This window comes from Alternaria burnsii, assembly GCF_013036055.1.
Source record: "Alternaria burnsii strain CBS107.38 chromosome Unknown 730, whole genome shotgun sequence".
NCBI classification, from domain to species: domain Eukaryota; kingdom Fungi; phylum Ascomycota; class Dothideomycetes; order Pleosporales; family Pleosporaceae; genus Alternaria; species Alternaria burnsii.
The window spans coordinates 1,552,536-1,565,291 of NW_024066110.1; the positions used below are offsets into that span (position 1 = coordinate 1,552,536).

General features: G+C 52.2%; 2 protein-coding genes across 2 annotated transcripts; one reads left to right on the forward strand and one right to left on the reverse strand.

The window, feature by feature from the left end:
- Positions 1–244: 244 nt before the first annotated feature.
- Positions 245–4,506, reverse strand: GT037_003943 (mitochondrial dynamin gtpase; the record flags this gene model as incomplete). Its single annotated transcript, XM_038928990.1, has 5 exons — positions 245–496; positions 550–746; positions 805–2,859; positions 2,909–3,242; positions 3,640–4,506. The coding sequence occupies 5 exons, from the start codon at positions 4,504–4,506 to the stop codon at positions 245–247; spliced, it is 3,705 nt and encodes a 1,234-aa protein (XP_038788697.1).
- A 594-nt stretch (positions 4,507–5,100) lies between these two features.
- GT037_003944 (uncharacterized protein) lies at positions 5,101–12,702 on the forward strand (the record flags this gene model as incomplete). The annotated part of the gene is made up of 3 exons (XM_038928991.1): positions 5,101–5,167; positions 5,378–6,315; positions 6,364–12,702. 3 exons carry the CDS (start codon positions 5,101–5,103, stop codon positions 12,700–12,702), a joined length of 7,344 nt encoding a protein of 2,447 aa, XP_038788698.1.
- Positions 12,703–12,756: the final 54 nt, after the last annotated feature.

Here is a 12,756-nt window from a genome sequence, read left to right on the forward strand (position 1 = left end):
TAGATGAGACAACAATACCATCTTTCTTATACATCGGATAATCATACGTGTGTGTGTATTTGACCAAATGATGAGAGCGCAATCAAGGAGTCATATATACGTATCCAACAAAAACCAACAGAGTAGCGAAGTCGTCGTCGTCAACATCAACAAGGAAGCTGCTTTTTTCGCTTCACAGCAACGCCAATAGCGCCATACAGTCTATACCCAGCAAGAAGTCTCGCCACTCCGTCATTTCTGGCATCTAAAACATACTCCAGCCCTTCTTTCTTCGCTCATCCCTCTCATATCTGTCATCTCGGCCGCGTCCCATCATGCGCTTCTCTCTTTGTTCTAGTTGACGCAGACCCTCCATCTCCTTGAGCACATGTTCGAGGAGATCCTTGCGACGCACCACGTCAAGATGACGCTTGATCTTGGGGTCTTCCTTGGCGAAGCGGTCGATTTCTTCTTGAGAGAGGCCGCGACCTAGACGGGCATCGAGCTCACGTGGAAACTATAATATCGTCATCAATGGTTGTGTGAGCAAGGGCTAAGGTTATTACTTACAATGTAGTAGAACTTGCTTAAGAGCTCAGCGTCGAGGAAAAGGTCGGCAGTCGTCGTGAGCTTGTCAGCGACAGCATCGAGGAAGACTTCAGGGCAGTGGTATTTGTTCTTCTTGGTGGCGCATTGCTTGCTCTTGATAGCCATGAGGCGCAGTTTGAGCACGTCGATACGATCGCGGAGGAAGACTGCTTCTCGACCTGTGATTTTGTCAGTTTCGAATACAAACAAGCTACTGTACAGACAAACTAGACATACCTTTGGCAAGAAGTGCGGAACTGAAGCCACCAGCACCGCCGACTCCGTCGCCTTCTAGGACAACTTGTCCGCTACGTACGCGATCGATGAATGACATTACGTCCCGGACCCTCTTGCGGCCACCGACCTGTTCTTCGAGCTGCTTAACGGCGGCTTCAACAGTCTTTAGTTCATCCTTGAGCACGGCAGTGACGTTCTCCCGGCCCTTTGCCCACTCATTGTCCTCAACTTCAATGCGATATTTGTAGGGCTTGATGCAGATTTCCAACTCATCAGAGATGTCGTAGGAAAGATCTTTAAGGATGGAGGTTGAAGCATCAGTGATGGCTTGTCGGGCAAATGGATGAGCTGCGAAGCGAGAGTTCGTGATGAGGCGATCAATGTGTGCCTGGAGTGCGCTTGCGACAACGTTGGTTGCCAGACGTCCAACACCAGCCTTGGTGAGCGCAGCGCTCGAGCTATCGAGCTTGATTTGCCAAATTTGGTCTTCCCCATCGATATCGGCTTTGGCTAAATTTGTAAGAGGATCAGTCTCGGGGAAGGGAACGCTGAGGTCATCGAAAGGCCTGTTCCAGTAGCGTTGTGCAAGCAAATTAAGCACTTGCTGGTCGAGTTCATGCTTCAGCAGATCGCGGACTTGCTGGCGACCGAACTGCTCAGTAAAACCACGGAAAGAGTGCTTGAAAGCATCTAATGATTCTGCCAGGTACGACTCTGCGCTGATAGGTCGCTCGTTGTACTGAACTTTAAACTCGTAACGTGCATCTTCGAGCTCCCTCTGGATAGCCTCGCTTGTTGTCTTGAGGCTGCCAGCCATTGTCTGCTCGAGCACGTGCATGAGCTTCTTCTTGAGATTCTGGGTGCCAACAGCGAGCTCTGATCCTTCCGAGAACTCGGGATGCGAGCCGAAGTATGCCTTTTCGTTCTTCGTAATCGCGTTCGTGATGTTGCCGTTGCCGCGACTGAAGAGCTTGGAACCACCGGCGCCGGCTGGCACTCGGCAAACAACACCGACGTATCCCAAACGCAAAGCATACTTTTGATCGCTGAGCAGACTGGCACCACGTTCAGCATCTACAAGGTCCATCTTTGTAATAACACCGATAGTCCTCTCGCCCCGGGGATCCATCCTGCGAGACGCTCGCAGTGCGGTGCTGTTGGCCAGATCCACGTCAGCTGCCGAGATGGCGAGAATGACGTTGGGTGCCTTGATGTATTTCTCGCACAACTGCGAGATCTTCTCCTTCAGCTGCGGGGGCTGGTCTCGACCAACGACTTGGATGTAGCCGGGCAGATCGATCAGCGAGAGATCAGGAACGTTCGGAGAGTAGACTCGTAATTGGATAGGGTCGTCAGACACACAGTCGCTCGCCGGCACAGCCAGGTTCAAGTCTGTCAGTGTCTTCTGTACCTGACTGAAGTCTGTGACCTTTCCAAGACCGAGGGCAGGGAATTCGCAGTACTCAGCGTGCGCCTCTGGCGTGTTGACAAGTGTGAGCTCGATAGGTCGTCGTGTGACCATGTTGTGTCCCTTTGGCAAGAACTCGTGGCCGACGATGGCTTCCAAAACCGAACTCTTTCCAGACGACTGTGATCCGATAACGACGATAGACGGCAGTGTGAGGGAGTCGGACTGTCCTACCGTCTGTAGGAGCCCGCGGATCTCAATCATCTTCTTAGTGAGCATCATCATCTGGTCGTCTCTTGCGATCTTCTCCGCCTGCGGCCTGTCCTCGTCATCTTCCTGAGAATAGCCGAACGCTGCTGCTGTTGACGTACCGGCAGCAGCAGTCCCAGCACCACCTTGCTTGGGGTTCTCTGGGCCTCTGCCACCGCCGTTACCGTTGTCGCCTCCTGCACCACCAGATTCGTCCTTGGCAAGCAATCGCTGCAGCCATTCTGGAGCCTTTACGCCCTCAAATTCATCCTTGGTCGACTTGAAGCCCTTTTCTAGCTGGTCGAAGAAGCCGTTTGCCGTGCTGAGGGCGCCGCCCGCAAATTCGGTCGCGCCGTCTTTGGTTCGGTGGAAGAGATCGAGCGCAAATGTTCCCGCCTCTGTTTGATGTCAGCTTTCCGATGCAGATGGTTCTTCCTGTATACGTACGGCCGGCTTGGTACTGGATGTAGGAAACCCCTGCGACGACAGCCCCTCCAGCAGCCGCACCCACGGTCGCAAACTTGCCCACCAGCTTTGGTATCACCCTGGCAAAAGAGATGGAGCGTGTGGCGGGGACGTTGTGCAGCGCGTAGCTACCGAGCGGCCACGGTCGTCGCTTCACCAGCCGCAGGCCGGCTTCATTGCGGAGGAGTCCACCGGCGGGGAGGGAATGCGTCGTGTAGAAGCGTGGAGTGAGCAGCGGTGAACGGCGTGCGATGGTGGAAAGGCGGCCCGCGACGAGCCTGCCGCTCATATTGACGACAAAAAGACCACGTGAGGTCTTTGGTATAGCATAGGATCAGACAGGCTAGGTGGTTGCGAAGATTATACGAGCGTTCGAGGTGCGGCTATGCACGTCACACATCGACTTTTGGTACGCGGTTGGCGGCCATGGCCCAAGCACCTCGGCGTGGGGCTGCAAGTACATGGACAACACATGCAACACGACAGCATCGAGACACGACATGTGACAAATTTTCTCGTCGACAGATCTACCTGGACCCGGGTATCAACGCTCCATAGCCTCACTTTAGACACAGAATCGCTCTTTCCCCAAATGCATCTAGCAGCGACCCTTCTTCCTTGATCATATCCCTTAACCAGTTCCTTGATCCTTCCACTTCCCTGCTAGCGAACTTGACCAGAACAAAACCCCTCACGTTTGCAGCACTCCATACCAGGCCATCACTCCTCTCTCGCTGTTGCCTCTCGTACCGCCTCTGCTCGTGTGCTTGAAGCTCAGGCTGCACGACGTCGCCCCAGTTTCTTCCTCCAATACGCGGTAGTGCCTCGAACTCGTCTAGAAAGAATTTGGCTACTGACGAGAAGATTGGACCGCGAATGATCAAAGTCCCAAACACGGAGTAGTTATCCATACGAGAGGCGAGTGGCATTCCGGTCTTGCCATGCTTGTCCAGAATGAGATTGTCTCGTAGAAGTAGTCTTCTCTTCCCTGCATCACCTACAGTCCACACCTCGTTCCGGCTCTTATATTCATATATATCCCAATTTTCTCCTCGTGCTGAACGGCCACTTGTCACCCAATCGCAAATGCACAAGTTACCCTGCTCTTTGTCCAAGTGATAGACTTGAGACTGGGAGAAAGCTGTGTGCGCAAAAGGTTGCACAGGATCTGGGAGATATACCAACGCAGAGTCCTGCTTGAGGTATATGTTCATATGCTGTCGGGAGACTAGGTCTGGACTTGGGGTTTTGAAGATCTTAGTCGAACCTTGTGTCAATAGTATCAGCCGTGTACTACTGTCTAGTTCAACGTCCAAATCTATGCTGTCCCCAGCAACAATCCCTCCACCATAAGTCAATAGGAAGACTGTGTGAATGAGGCAAGGTACTGCTGTTGTTGTGTAGTGGTCCACTTCCGTGCCATAGTTGGGTGGTGCTAACGGATCTGGCGCAACTAGCTTAAGGGGATATTGGTAGGATACAGTTCGAAGGACAGGTTTATTCGGAGGAAGTATCTCGAGGACGATGGATCCATGGCCGGGTTTCGACGTTGATGTGCCGAAGGGAGAGATGAAGGACATGACGGAGTGTTATCGGAGCTTGAAAATGTTCATCTTCTACAATTTCTGGCTCTGAACATATACAATGGTCTACCAAGACAGCGATGCTATGAACGTGGCGGAGCCATAGGTAGCGCGGACATAGAGGCGCTTTACTGAACAGCAGTTCTCTTCGTTGAAGATGTGGACGACAGCTATCAGATAAGTGCACTTACCATATCAATTAGCGTGAGCGCGGGCCGCGTTGCCAAGACCCGACGCGGGGCAAGATTCTTTCTCTCTTAGGCGCCTTCTTGCAGCTCCCAACCCCACTAAGCAGCCAGAGTATCGACCGATTCGACAGCAATCTTTTTTGCACGCGTTCGAAACCCGCCATCAACAGCTTGCATCATCTACCGCAAGAGCGCGTTAGGATTTTTGCTACATTCGATACCAACTTTCGCGATTCAAGGCATTCCCACTACCAGCTGCAGCCACTCACATCTCGATCTCACCCTAGCATCTTCCACAGTGCGCGTTCGAATCGCCGCCTCGCCACTTTTTGACATGCCTTAAGCGCGTTTCCTTGTATTCGCATCACGCTGCTCGAGTGGAACGGGGATGGTTGAGAGCACCATGGCGACGGGTTATGACAAGCTGCTGGAATTTCTGCTGTCAGAAATTGCACTCCGAGGCGTACAAGGTATGCATGACTCGTTGCACGTGTAGTTGTTGCTTCCATCTGCGCACTGGCCCTTTCGAGCTACTCGACGTTGTCAATCTCCATGAGCTACAACGTAATTTGGCTGGGAAGTGAGATTGTTGCGCTCCCGTCATCTTGGTCGTTGCGCTGCTCATAGCGTCGCCTTTTCGAAATCTATCTACCACTTCTTAGGTACTAACGCGTCTTCAGGTGCTAGCAGCGCAGACTTTCGTCACTTTATTGATGTCTTCTACAAACAGGCCGTCGGCAATGATGAGCCTGCAACCAGCAGGAATGGCCAAAGGGTTGCTCTATCAACCGGGCTTGGCCGCGCGTTCTATGAGCGCCTATGGCAATGGCTCACTAATCATTCCGATATTCGCATAGTCTACCAGCAAGAGGTTCGTCAGTTCACTCTTTCCGAATTCGAAGCGGCTGAGCTACATGAGACCGGTACGATCGGAGAGACGCATTCAACAAATCTGAACCAGTCGCCCACCAATACAATCAAGGGGATAGTGCGACCTTCTAAAGCGCTATGTGGTCTAAAAGACTCCCTGCGCCAACGCATCCTCGAAGACGGATACGACCAGAAAGAACTTGTGACTCGGCCGTCTAATACTCCAGCTCACATATCCATATCAAGACCAATTCGCAACCTACCAAGCGAAGCGTGTCGCACCGCGGAAGCCTTCGATGAACCCGACTCTAGTATCACTGCCCCTCGCTTGTATGCCAGCCAGAGCAGAGTTTGGCAGGCGCTTACAGGCCACGGTATCGATCTGAAGAAGGTTCCCAGCATGGAATTCGTATTGCTCTCTCTCATTGCTGCTCGCGGAGCGGCTGGCATCACACAACCTGAATTGATCAACATCAGCGGGCAAGACAAGAGGTCTGTCCCTAAACGAACAGATGAGTTGGCTCGCAAGAACTACATCGCCAAGATTTCTGTTCAGTCAAACAAGATGCGCACTAGTCTCTGCATCCATGCCAAATTCGTTTCTCAGAACACCTTTATCAAGTCTAGTGCCATGGAAGACGTGTATCAAGAGGACGGTACATTTGTGGTTAGAAACTTCGCTCAACTGTTGTATAACGTTGTTGGCCAAGGCGGTATTGTACCTACGCGGTCAATCAGGGAAAAGCTCGTAAGTCTGTTGCGCTGATGTAATGGTGTAGCTTCTAACATTAAGTAGGAGGTACCTATGTCTCGATGGAATAAACGAGCTACGCAGGGTGCACTCATTCGACTCGATCAAAGCGGAATGATTAAGCGACGTAGAGTTCTCAAAAAGGCATCTTCCGACAAGTGGATTACTTGTATTCAGGTGCTGCGCGAACCCCAGGAGGAGGACCTCAAGAACCTTGGCTTTCGACGCGTAGCTGACCTTCCGAATGACTCGGTCGACGAGCTTCCAGATGAAGACATCAATGGCGAGTCGCTGTTGAAGGATCTCGATGCAGATATGCCAGACGACGCAGACGCCAATGTGGACAACCATGTCAATGCTAAGCCGGTTGCAAATAACACCGATAGCGTTCCTCCTCAGTGGATACCCGACCGCTTTCTTCCTAACATCATCTTCAATGCCACGGCTCTGGGTGGTGCTCAGGGCTGGGACGCTGAGGCTCTGCGCAATCGGATCGTTGGCCCTTTCTGGAGGCGCCCGATCGAGTCATATTTAGTTCGTGTGACATGCGACTGGGAGAAGACACAACCTATTCATCTACGACACCTGGCAGTTATTCGAGATGCGGGTACTACCAAGCCCAAAAAGTATATTCATTACCTCTACCGCACATACGAAAATTTTCAAAAAGCTGTCGAGGCGAAGATAGCTGTCTGGGAGGGTGTTATGGTGCCTCAAGAACCTGGTCAGAGTTCGGATAACGAGCTTGTCCTGGATGCGTGGGGGTTTCCAACTGTCAGTGCAGAAGAGTTGGTTCGGGAGACTGGTTCGGCAACACTATCTGAGGCGGGTTCAGCCATCGTGAAACCGCGGAAGAATGGTCCACGATGGGATAACGCAGTGGCGGAGGAGGCCGGCTACAAGAAACTCGCAACGTCCGTTCTGAAAGTCAAAACACCAGGCCGAATCAAGAGACAGAAAGTCATCAAGGAGAAGCCCGTTCGGACATTGAAAGCCCCCAAAGCTTCTAGGAAACGCCCGACTATCATACTAACACCTGAGGAGAAGACATCGCTAGGGCTTGATGGCGATGCCCGGTTGAGCAAAAGCGTCCAGGCCCAAATCCTCGCCCATCGTCAGAAAACAGGTGACCCGTTTTCTCTGCCTGATGCGATTGTAGATAATCGAGCAAAGCGTCAGCTACCTCAGCCACTGCTGACAACAGAGGAGCGGTTGGCACTAGGATTGGCAGCCAAAGGACGCTTGGGTATCGCGACAGAGAACGAAATTCGGGCAAAACGTGGACTACCCCAGCTGGTTAAAAAGGAGAAGAAGCAAGTGACAAAAGCCACGAGCGAACCTACTGTTCTCAGCAAGTCGCAGAGAATAGCTCTGGGCTGGACAGATCATGGTCGGTTACCGCAAGCGATCATAGAAGGCTTACGCCAAGAGCGCGAAGATGGTATCTCCGTGAAAGATTCAAAAGTCATTGCGAGCTGGGACACAGAAATGAAGCGCAGGAAAGAGGAAAGTGACAAGAAAAAGGGCGCTAAACCCATCCCGAAGCAGACCACCCTAACAGAGGATCGCGATGTGTATATGGAGAATCCGGACGCCGAATATACGCCGAATCCTGCCGCTGTGGAACCCAAGGCTGAGATTCTATCGTCCAATATCATCACAGGGAAGCGAAGGGCGGAAGACTCTATCATCACTCCAAAGACGTCAAAGAGGCGACGTAACACAGACACTGTACCATACAGGTCAACCTCAAGATCTACGACGTCAAGGTCTCCCTCGCCCACTGATGCAACAAGTCCACTGGAAGACGGTACTTCAGTGGCCTGTCCAGATGAAAACCGTACCGATGATACGAGCCAGTCGACTTCGGCGCAAGCCATTCGAGCTGTCCTGGCAACACCTTCGCCAGTGAGAGATCTTATCATCCCAAGCGTAGAAGCCAAACAGTCTCCAAAACATGTAACGACGTGGATGTATGTTCAACCCGATACCTCGAAATTGGATGCCCATGCTCGAATAGCCTTCGACCAGTACGAGAAACGACGCGGCCCAGGTCTCTTTCTCAATCCTTATATGAAGCAGAAGGTTGCTCGAGGCCGACCACGCAAGGCTCTAATGGCTACCTTCAAGCTACCGCATCTAGCAGACCTTGAATGGTTTACATCGGAGTCGGTTCAGGAGCAGGCCGTAGACCGAATTGATCCTACTGCTACTCCTGAAGCTGGGTGCATCGTCATTGCTCAGCAGAATGATAACGTGATCGAACCGCATCGAGAACCTCCAGTCGGGATATCACCCGAGGCACACACGCAGGTGCATTCACCGGTCAACTCGGAGGTTTCTGTTTCACGACAAACGCCTTTCGCTGGAAGGTCACGATCCTCAGTGCAACCCCAGTCACCGAGTGTCATAGAGTCACAGGAGATTGTTGTGGATCACGAAGTGTCATTTCTCCCTACCAAAAACTCAACTTTGCCAGAATGTGGAGCATCGCTAGTCGGCAACGAGGTTAGCAGGGCAAAAGCATTATCGTCCGTACCAGAATCCACTATTGCTGAAGACAGGGACGCCAAGCCGGCAACAACTGCAACCGACACGATCGTTGGAAAGCAGGTCAACGATGTTTCTGAAGTTGCACCGAGGCGGTCACCACCGAAAGTCTCACCAACACCACGCATGGTAGGCGGCTGGGTTCCCATCAATGCGACTGAGCGCTCCCGCACGACACCTTATCAGAGCCCTTATGCTGCCATTGTAGGTTCAGAAGCTCGCCTGTCACCAGATACTCCAACTAGTACCCAGACTGGTGAAGAACCCACTCTCAGCACCGCCGAACCGCCACTTCCTACTCCTGGGACCGACAACGGCACTTCCCCTCCCGATGCCATTCATAGCTTCATTGTAGAGACTCCAGCACCTAGTGTTCCAGGTACCAAGCCCAGGAAAGCTCAAACCGGTGGTATAACAGGCACTCAGCGCGCGCTGAGGCAAAAACTTATCGAGAAGATCATCGACACATGCCACGGTGTTTTCCCTGGCGGTGGTGAGATGTCAAGACCATTTCTTACGCTTTGGAAAAAGACGTATCCAAATATCGCAGAGCCTTCAATTAGCACTATTACCGAGACACTGAGGAATATGTCTGCAGACCCGCGATTCAGGCTGAAGCATTGGACTTTTGCTTCGCAGCACAAGAACATGCCAGGTACTGCGACCAGAAGGATGTACACACGGGCACATCTGAACGAGAGAAGTCCTGAAGTCCTCAAGTTGGCGCACAACATGGCGCAATACTCCCAACAAAAAGAAAACGTTCACCGTGTGTCAGAGAAGTCACTCTTGTATTACCCAGAGGAGATCCGCGATCTGATCGGCGAGGTTGTATCATACCAACCAATCCAAGCTGCTCCCAAGGATGAGAGCATCATTCTCAATCAGCTAAATCCTGAGCTAGAAAAGCAAATCACGGAAGCTAAGCTTCGAAAGCGCAGCATATGGCAGAAACAGAAAAGGCTGGAGGCCAAGGCTCGCAAGGCCCAGAACGCTCAGGTCGAACAAGTATCTTCTAAGCAGATTCGAGACAGTAGCGGTGGGCCGCATACAAAGCGGGCGCGACTTGCTAGTTTGAATGATAAAAGCAAGAAGTTACGTCGTGCTCCTCTGTATGCTGCCAGCATGGGAGCTTTTGACGAAGACTCCGACGACGTGGCAGATGATGAACCTACCGCCAAATCCGGACAGATCTCGCTCATCTGGACTCGACCCATCGTCGCGCCTGTTCCGGAACGCGAGCAACTTTCCGATGATGAGCCGCCCGAAGACGATGACAGCGATGAAGAAGTAACTGACTGGGTCGAGCAACAGGAGCAAAGCAACGCAGTAGATGAACAGATCCCGCTGGATGTAACTCAGTCCATCGTCGAAGAACCTTCCGACAATGTGACTGCTGCGGAGCCTGATTCTGCCAATGTTGAAAACACTGGTCCCCTGGCCTCTGATGGGAAGTCTGTAGACGAATCTGCTGCCGTAGAGAAGGGCAAGAAGCGAGTACGGATCATAGCTCCGCGCGACCAGTCATCCAGGAAGAGAACCCGTATCATCCCAGCAACATCTACAACAACGCAAGATGTGGAATCTATCTATCACCCTGGTACGGATGATGATGTACGATCTGCTTCGGAGATAGACGACGAGTCTGAGGACAGCGACAACGCTGTACATTCCAACACGAAGAAGCGAAGGATGAGAAACTTCCATGGACGGCAACGAGGCAAGCCGGGTCCTCCTCCAACCCTATTGGAACGCCTCACTGGTCTAACTGGTGATCCAAACGATCCAATATACCAGCCCCCGCAGCGTGTACCTAGACCTGAAAAATCACCTCGGTCATGGAGCGAGCGGAAGAGGATACGCATCAACAGGTTCAAGAAGGAACGACAGTATGCTCAAGCTACAGACTCGCTGGATGATTTCAAAAAGATCTTCTATACTTTCATCGTTGTTTCTTCTCTATCTGGAGAGGACGGGCAGATTGACTGGAGACTTTTCAAGAGGATATACGACAGTGACAGATTCTTCGATTTGGCGAAGACCAAGAAGCTTTGGGACTGGATGCAGAAGCACATGTCTGAGCAGGTTTCTGAGCTTACCACTACCTTCCAGTCGCTTTATCTTGAAGCTTACGAATCTGGCAAAGTTGCAACTATTGAGAATCCTGAGACGCACGATTGGACGGGTCTGGTACGATGGGCCATGCGAAAGTGTGCCTACCCAGATCTTCCTCTCCCCGTCTTGAGGCAAGCACTCCAACAGTTCACTGTTGATGAGTCAAAATACGAGATATTAGATCGTGTGCTATGGTACAAAGCTGCGACAGCAGATCGAACCAGGACAATGCTTCAGCTACAACAATCCTTTACTGCTCCACTCCATCGATCGCGTGAGGCGATCTGGTCACCTGACGATAAGCTTCTCAAGGCACGATCATGGATTCGCGCGAACACAGCTACACCGCAGGCGCTTTATGATGCAAACCTAGCACACGAGAAGTTTAAAGACATTGGTGAGACTGTATTGGTCAATGTTGTGGGTGATCTCGTGGACAAGCAGCATCTCAGGATGCGCAAGCTCAAGCGCCTCCTACCCGGCCGCAACTATAATTTCACGCAAGCCTTGGCGAAGAAGTATACACGTTTGTTCCAGCTCGACGACTTCATGAACGCCGTCAAGATCAAGAAAAAGATGGACGCTGCGTTTGCAGACGATGATCCAGGGCAGAGATTTTACAACATGTCACGCTGCGAAGAAGATGGCGCTTTTGCAGCAATCATGACCATGGTAAACGAGGGGACAGTTAAGCTAGCTCCTCAGCTACCGCCTGTCAACAACGAATTCGACGCCTCGCTCCCAAAGCTGTCCGTTTGGGGCTTTTGTGAAGGCGGCTACAACCACCGAGCTATAGACAGAAGCCGTTTGTTCTGGGACATCCATGTCGTGCCGACAGCAGACTACAAGTTTGGTAACCCACTGCAGCCGGTATCCACTCCGCTCTCGCCTATGCAGGATGAGCCTGCGGTCTGGCGGGCGCTACCTGAGCCGCCTCTTCCTGGCAAACACGATGCTGGCGCACTGCTACCCATTTGGAGCAGTATTGACGGCCAATCCGTTACATGGCCGTGGTGGCACCGGGTTCTGAACTTGGTGCTACAGCCCTTGATCTTCTTAGCTGGCGCAACTGTTACCGATGTTCACTCCCATTGTCCTGAGCATACCACCGAGCTGTTTGAGATTCAGCTTGTCTTAGACTGGCTTGAGTCCATCAAGGTAGTCACCAAGACGGTTGGCGGCGGTTACATTACCCTTCCCGGATTTTGGGCTGCATTCGGCGACCAGCTGCGTGATACGGAAGACGACTGGTTTGGTGAGCATGTCAAGCGTAAAGCGAAGAACCACGAGAAGCAGCGTTGGCGCGTCGATTACAACTTGAGGCACTCAACGTTACAAGCGCGTAAGGTAACAGGCGCTGACGCAGCCCCCGTCGAGGAAGAAGGCGATGCGAATGATCCGGAGGTTGGCGCCATGGAGACGAGCACGAGTCGCGAGATTCTCAAGAACCCGAAACAACAGTACAGGATCATACACCAAGCCCTCAACTCTGAGCAATCTCAGGCAGAGGAGAACCGGTCAGAAACCATACCCCCTTCCGGCTCTGCGACTCCACAAACCGAGCAAGTACCAACTCCAGACCCGACAGTAAGCAAATCTCACACCCCCGAGGCCACGGGCGCGCCCATTGATAACGTGGAGATGGCGGACGCGGACGTGGATGCTGAAGACGAGGAGGACATTGATGCCGAAGGCGAGATCGACGATGACATATATTGAGCAGGTGAGTACCGCACGCGTGATGGGTTATGCACACGGAGCGATATGGTGCAT